The sequence below is a fragment of the Anoplopoma fimbria genome, chromosome 9 (genome assembly GCF_027596085.1).
Source record: "Anoplopoma fimbria isolate UVic2021 breed Golden Eagle Sablefish chromosome 9, Afim_UVic_2022, whole genome shotgun sequence".
Lineage (NCBI taxonomy): Eukaryota > Metazoa > Chordata > Actinopteri > Perciformes > Anoplopomatidae > Anoplopoma > Anoplopoma fimbria.
Window position 1 is genome coordinate 24,478,379 of NC_072457.1, and position 7,602 is coordinate 24,485,980.

The 7,602-nt window shown below is 36.2% G+C and overlaps 1 protein-coding gene across 2 annotated transcripts; it reads right to left on the reverse strand.

The window, feature by feature from the left end:
- Positions 1-207: 207 nt before the first annotated feature.
- On the reverse strand, positions 208-6,976 carry LOC129096235 (erythroblast NAD(P)(+)--arginine ADP-ribosyltransferase-like). 2 transcript variants are annotated; one of them, XM_054604955.1, is made up of 3 exons: positions 6,889-6,976; positions 6,671-6,768; positions 208-1,207 (listed from the first exon to the last, which is right to left on the reverse strand). In XM_054604955.1, the coding sequence occupies exons 2-3, from the start codon at positions 6,743-6,745 to the stop codon at positions 380-382; spliced, it is 903 nt and encodes a 300-aa protein (XP_054460930.1). In that variant the 5' UTR covers positions 6,746-6,768; positions 6,889-6,976; the 3' UTR covers positions 208-379. The 2 variants fall into 2 exon arrangements, with proteins under 2 accessions (XP_054460930.1, XP_054460931.1); XM_054604956.1 differs by lacking the exon at positions 208-1,207 and adding an exon at positions 5,337-6,274.
- Positions 6,977-7,602: the final 626 nt, after the last annotated feature.

The following is a 7,602-nucleotide window of genomic DNA, read 5'->3' on the forward strand; positions in this document are numbered from 1 at the left end:
TGTTGGCCAGATTACTTTAAATCACGTTTGAATTATTCAACAGCAAAAAAATGACATTGTCCTCTTACATATATTGACCTCCTAATAGCTGCTACAACAACACATTACAACTTCTATATTTAACATTTAGAAATAAGATAAATGATTTTCTACTGTAGCTGTAACAGGAGCGAGGTGTTCAGGTTTTGAGCTTTAATGTAAGCAGGTTAATAAAACATTACAGAGGGAAATGAGAGCATATACACTGCATTAATGTATATAGAGGGATTGGTGCATTTTCTTATAAAATATTTCCAACAACCATATGTTGCTGGAGAACAAAACACAAGCCCACGATAATCAAACATACAGTAAGCAGGAACTTAAGGATGAATAATGTTTAGCTATGCTGTTGCTCATCTAATTGATTGAGCTGTGACAAGCGAGTTAGAAAGTTTAAAAATGGAAGATTGTTTTTTTCCAACTTGTTGGAGAAGAACTTCTGGACTTGATGCACAGCTTTGCAGTTCAGATTGCTCCTTCCTCCTGCACTCTTCAAGACAAAGACAACTTTACAATCTCCCAGACCTTTGATTTTAACCGGTAAATGAATTTCCTTTGTTATCTTGAACATCTCGTAGGGGGGGATGAGCACCTCTGCCTCTTGATCATAAAATGAATAATCTTTCAAGAAAGCACCAGAACAGGTCTTTATTTTAAAGCAGGTCTCTTGACCGAAGCCTGTCAAGTCTGTTCTGAAAGAGCTGGAGGCAAAGGTGCCAAACCGAATTATTTGGTTGACTCTGCCAGTAAACTTATTCCTGGATCGTCTGTAGGTAATGTGACAGGAGTTCTTGTTATTCAAGATCTGTATGGCAGATGTCAGCAGGTAATGCAAAGAATGGTATGGAAATGAGGAGCGATAGATGCTCCTTTCTGTCCGGACTGCCTTATTGAAATTCTCGTACAAATTGTTAGAGGTATAAACACAGATTGCTTGTATGTGATCCTTGGTTAGAGCTTTATCATATCTCTCTTTGAATTTTTTTTCAGTACAATCTTTTGCATTATCCCAAGCATACATTCTCTTTTCGTTCTCTAAGTATTTGTACTTGACTTCTTTCATCATTGCTTCATTGCAGCCGAAATACATGTCATCAACCGAATCTTCAACCATGCTCAATGGGATGCCTTCATTGTTACCTCGTGGTGTGAGGTTCAAATGGATCTAAAAGAGAAACAAAGAGAAAGTAGAAGATAATACATCATTAAAACACACTAGCCGTTTTTCCATTAAAGTTAATTTTGAGCAAACATTTGAAATGTCGCAAAATAAAGAATTGCAAATTAAGAGAGTTTCCATCAACTGTTTTGGAGGGAATAAATATGGCTACAGTGTATTTGGTCAGAAGTTAGGCTACTTATGGCTGTAATCCACCAGTAAACAACAGAAGAAGAAGTAGAGGTTGCAAGCCAGAAACAAAACAACTCCACTCAGCCATCTTACGATCTAGGACAGAAATATGGAGAGAGGTCTTCAGAAATTTGTTAGGACAATTGGACAAGTTTTAATTGTTCTGAAAAGGTGTACAGCCTAACTGGGTAACTGATTCCCCCTCCCAGTTTGGGTAAGGCACTGGAAAAGCAGAGCACCACAACAATCTGAGCCAACCAAGTTAGTAAATCACATAAGATTGAACAACATTGAAAAATGCTCACTGGGAACCTTCACTGGAAACGAGCCACAACTTAACCGTGTGTGCTCGTTAGATGAACTCCACACTATCTCAAGGCCTCCATTACAGCAAATATATAAAAAAAAATGTCACAGCTTATCTTTGATGCTTAAGAAACTTCATGAAATGCTGTTAAAGTCCCAACATTTCCCAACAGAAGCTGCTCAGACCTCTTCGGTGAATGAATACAGATTTTTAACCTTCATTAATCTTTGAAAAGATTCATTTTTTAACATTTCTTTTTTTCAAAGAGAGGAAACTCTGGACTAAATTTATTTTGCCTACTTTATTTTATTTGCATTTTTAAAAGTGTAGGACTCATCATAGGACTCAAAGGATAGCAGAGGAAGTTATCTTGCACACACCACTTCCACTTCACACAAAGTCTTTCTCTTTCACACTCTAACCACACTGATGACTTCCTTCTGCATCCCCTTTGTGGTCACAGAAGAAGGTGTGTAACATGTCAGTAATCTTTTCTTGTGTCTCCTACATGATACAATTCTTCTTTAAGGTCAAGTTTATGGATTCACTCACTGTGAAGCTATTAGATGTATGATTAAAGGTATATAGTGACTGCAGTTCTGTTTCAACCCTCCTGAAGCTTCATTCTAAATATTCCCCCCAAAAATAAAAATAAACAAGTAAGCATAATAAATCATAACATTTCTTAGTTTTGGGTCATTATACAGTAATGAAAACATTATGAATATTATGTTCCATGTCTTCTAAGGAATCCCCCTAAATGTTACAGACTGATCCTTTAATCTTCATATTACCTTTCCTCAAACTCTTCAAAAATTACTTTTTGACATATCACATGAACTTCATTGGTGATGCACTTTGTAATAATATGTTTTTGTAGTCTTGCTATTATTTCCATCTGCCAACCATTGTTGGCCAGATTACTTTAAATCACGTTTGAATTATTCAACAGCAAAAAAATGACATTGTCCTCTTACATATATTGACCTCCTAATAGCTGCTACAACAACACATTACAACTTCTATATTTAACATTTAGAAATAAGATAAATGATTTTTCTACTGTAGCTGTAACAGGAGCGAGGTGTTCAGGTTTTGAGCTTTAATGTAAGCAGGTTAATAAAACATTACAGAGGGAAATGAGAGCATATACACTGCATTAATGTATATAGCAGTTTAATTACTTGAGTATTCATTCAGCAAAAAGAGGGATTGGTGCATTTTCTTTGCATTTTTAAAAGTGTAGGACTCATCATAGGACTCAAAGGATAGCAGAGGAAGTTATCTTGCACACACCACTTCACACAAAGTCTTTCTCTTTCACACTCTAACCACACTGATGACTTCCTTCTGCATCCCCTTTGTGGTCACAGAAGAAGGTGTGTAACATGTCAGTAATCTTTTCTTGTGTCTCCTACATGATACAATTCTTCTTTAAGGTCAAGTTTATGGATTCACTCACTGTGAAGCTATTAGATGTATGATTAAAGGTATATAGTGACTGCAGTTCTGTTTCAACCCTCCTGAAGCTTCATTCTAAATATTCCCCAAAAAAATAAAAATAAACAAGTAGTCTAATTGTCAAAAAGTACTTGCTTTACATTTTAGTGCATTAACTTTCTTGTGTTGGTTGTTTTTTGATGTAAAGTTATAAAATACTTGTTGCTTGAGTATTGCACTTAAGCATATTTTTTTTAAGTACGACTTTGCTTTAGCAAGTCATTTTACTCCACTACTTTGCAAAGGTGAATTTGTCCTCTGTTGCATGACAGTAGATAAAATGTAAAAAACGTTTTTTACAAAAAACTACAATCAGCTCTTAAATATGACAAACTTCTAAGGATTTAAGTTAAGTTGAGTTTATGGGGTATTTAAATCAGCAACAGACTTTGTGTATTTTTTAACAAGTTACAGCTGTGATCACATGCAATCTTCTCCTCAGCCACAGAGTGAAGGCATATTAGCATTTTCTGTAAGCATGACAGTTTGGACAAAAAATAACAGATAAATTATAATAAAAAGATAAATAAATAAAGAATCTGTACCGCCTCACAATGAGATATTGGTGATGAATCAGTGGTTGTTGAATTACTTTAGGGGTGGGATTGTGTCAGTTCCTTGAAGCTGCAGCAGATGTGTCATTTATCTGGTAGAAACAGCCTAATATCCTGTCACCACTTTACAAAACCACTAGTATGAACTTTTAACTGCTTTCTTGGGGGAAAAAACCCAAAACACAGTAGTTTGTGTATTAGCCTGGGGTTTTCATTTTGAATATATATGTTGGCCTTAATTTGATGGCTCAACTGAATATGAAAAATATAGTTGAAAATTTAAAACTATAATGTTTTGGGAGATTAAAGGTTAAAATGTAGTGGATTTGAAATGGCTTTATTCCAGCTACCTCAACAAATGTATTGAAGTTTAACACCTTTTCTAAAATGCTAAAACACATTCACTATACGGAGCCTATAAAACTCACTTTCAAACTACATTCTACAGCCGCACCACGATCCTGGTCACTGAAATATTATCTTATAATCTCCATTAGTATAGAAATGATTACCACGGTAACAGACCCAGAGTTAAAGTTACCTATCTTCCTGAGACTTAATACTCAGAGTTTCCCTCATCTGAGGGTTAACTTTTGTTTTCACAAAACCTGCTTTCTGAAACAGGGCCCAGGAACTCTGCACTTTTTTACTTTGTGGGTACAGTAAATGACTTACTAAACAGTTATGTGTTGTTGAATGTTGACTTAATGTTATACTGTTTGGCCAGATGAACTAGAGCTCCAGCATATTGGCTTTATTAAGAAGGGTCAATTATCAATAGTGGATAAGAAGTGATAGTGAAAGTAAAGTCTCTGTGTAGGATTTGAAAGCTCTTTCTTTTGGCTCCATCTGATGGTCATATTAAGAATTACACCGTGGTAAACAGCAGCTGTCTGGACATGGGTTTCCGGGTGACAATGGTTTTACTCTGTAATTAATTATCTACATCCAGGTTAGCATAAAGTTGAGGATATTTTGTTTTTTTCATGTATGTTAAAGAGTAACAAATTATATATATCTAAAAGCCTTTTTGCCTACACTATTTAACTATGATTTTTTTTACACTACATGTTGTTACCAGTTGAGATCAGATCTCAGGGATCACCAACATTTTTTGGCAGGCACTTGTTAACCAGTATAATATTAAAGCTATGGCTTTTGGTTCAAACTTCAAAGTCATTACTATACACAAGTGGTTTTGTTGATTCCTCCTACTTCAGTCTAAAAGTTCCGCAAAAACCTTTTCTTACAAATATGAATTCTCTGTGTTGCTATAGCGAATCCAGTGTGTAATTGGATCCATTGTTGTCTACAGTGTCTTTTTTTGATACTAGCAGGAGGGTTTTTATAATCCTAGACTTACTTGAGGGGTTTTAAATATGGTTCTCAGAATTTCTCAGAGCACGTTATTTTACTTTACTCTATAATTTTACATGTAGGTATTTTAGACAGCAGTTGACCTATATGTTGGTAGATTCACTAACTACTAATCAACATGGAACACAAAACATTTTTGCAGTGCGACAAATTTAATACATATAATAAAGAAAACTTCCACAAAATAGTATTTGTAACATATAGAGAGGCAAATAATGGCACTGAAAGATTGGTGAGAGTTGTAACTCATGTTGTTGTACAGCATTTTACACACACAAAAAAAACAAGGGTTAAGGAAACTGCAGAGAGATGTGGTAATGAAGTTTGATTTAAGACGCATTAAATGCAGTTTGCATTAGAAGACTGAAATGTTTCACTTCGCTCCACCAGTTAAAGAACCATAGGGCTCTCATAGGCGGCGTTGCAGTTTAGATTGCTTTGAACGCCTTCGCTCTCCAAGATATACACAACCTCACAGTCACCCAGACCTTCGACATATAGACCCTTCGTTTTCTTCATTATCTTAAACTTCTCATAAGGAGGGATGAGCACCTCTTGCTCATGATAACCAAGCATGGGATAATCTTTAAGGTAAGCACCTGCACAGGTTTTAATTTTAAAGCAGGTCTTGTAACCAAAGTTGGTCAGATTTGTGTTGTAAGAGCTGGAGGCAAAGGAACCAAACCGGATTATTTGGTTGACATTGCCACTAAGCTCAATATTGGTTCTGCGGTAAGAACTGTGACAGTTTTTATTATTATTGAGGATCTGTATAGCGGACGTCAGCCAGAAATGTAAGGAGTGAAATCGGAAGGAATTTGTCCTCTTGTTATTCCGGACTTCATGATTGAACATGGTATAAAAATCTTTACCAGCTGTATAAACACAGATTGCTTGCATGTGATCTTTAGTTAGAGCCTCATCCTCTTTACGTCTTTTTTGGAGTTTCCTTTTTGCACAGACTTCTGAATTTTTCCAGACTTTTGCAAATTCTCTAGTGTTCTCTTTTTTAAAGTATCTTTCCTTGATCATTTTTGTCATAGTTGTATTGCAGCCAAAGTACATGTCATCAACAGCATTTTCCACCATGCTCATCTGGTCCCTGCCCTGCTTTGCCTCTGGTAGATTGACGATAAAACTGATCTAGAGGGGTGAACAAGATGAGAGTAAAGGTCATGAATTATATGCAGTTTGTACCACTGTACATGAGTGTCTGCAGAGAAAGCCAGGATAAAGAAGAACAACATGGATGGATAGATTTTTGTTGTCCCCAAAGGGGAAATTTTGTTTCCACAGAATGTGCATTTTGTGTGCCTCGAGGACCACACTGCTACTTATGAATACTGGAGTACTGCTTTGGGGTCTCAGGGGCTCACCAGATTACTTCTTATTGTTTATGTGCTTTATCACCAAATTAAGAACTTTAAGCATTCTACTTTGAGCCACATGTATATGTGTAGACACTGTGTTAACATTTGTCAAGTCATAAGAAGTCAATCACATAGTTTAGGTTTTAACTGGTTGGAATGTACCACTCACCTTCTTGGAGCATACAGGCAGCATCCAGCAAAGGAGCAAACACAACTGAGCAAAAGTCAGCATGTTACCTTTCATCACTGCAGGTAGGCAAGCGGTCTCTGAATTTACATAGACATACACAGAAGACATGAGCAATGAAAATAAAAAAATGCCTGGATATATCTTACATAAAACATCATATTTTTTCAAACTTAATGTGGGATTTTGAAATAACTCACCGGTCTTTCAGAGAAGAATAAGTTCAGCACCTTTCAGATAAAAGGTTTGGAGTTGTGTGTGAAGAATTGTATATAAAGCCTGTTTGGTTCCGGACAGTTCACCACATACCACATCCGCACAAACACACACACACACACACAACACACACACACACACACACACACACACACACACACCACCACACCCACAGACAAATATATATACAATTTGCACATACACACTTGCCATGATTAAATGTGAGTCAGTGGTTTACTTTTACAAGACAAATGACACGTCCATGGTGTCATTGTCAGCTCAAGTGGACTCACTAACCAATGTGCTTAGACTTGAAGGGTCAACTATATGATTTCTGGACCATATATGGTTACAAGGTGCAGCTGCAGGTAGATCAGTCAAGCCAAATTACTCAGAGCCAAAGAAACAGGATGTAATCCATCTTAATTTAAATTCAAATTGCAGGTAGCACTATACAGTATACTTTTGTGTTTTCAAAGCGAGCCATAGTCAGAGCCTAAAACAGAGGTGCAACTGACAAAAGGGAACAATCTTTAAAATCAGCACAACCCAGACAAAATTTTACCTACTGCAAGATTTTAATTATATGGATTAAGGGGGATTCAGAATTTTAAATGCCAAAGCAACATAACTGATTGACTTGTTTTGTGGTATATAGCTTTAGCAAAAATTAATAGTCACAAAGCTGATATATGTCA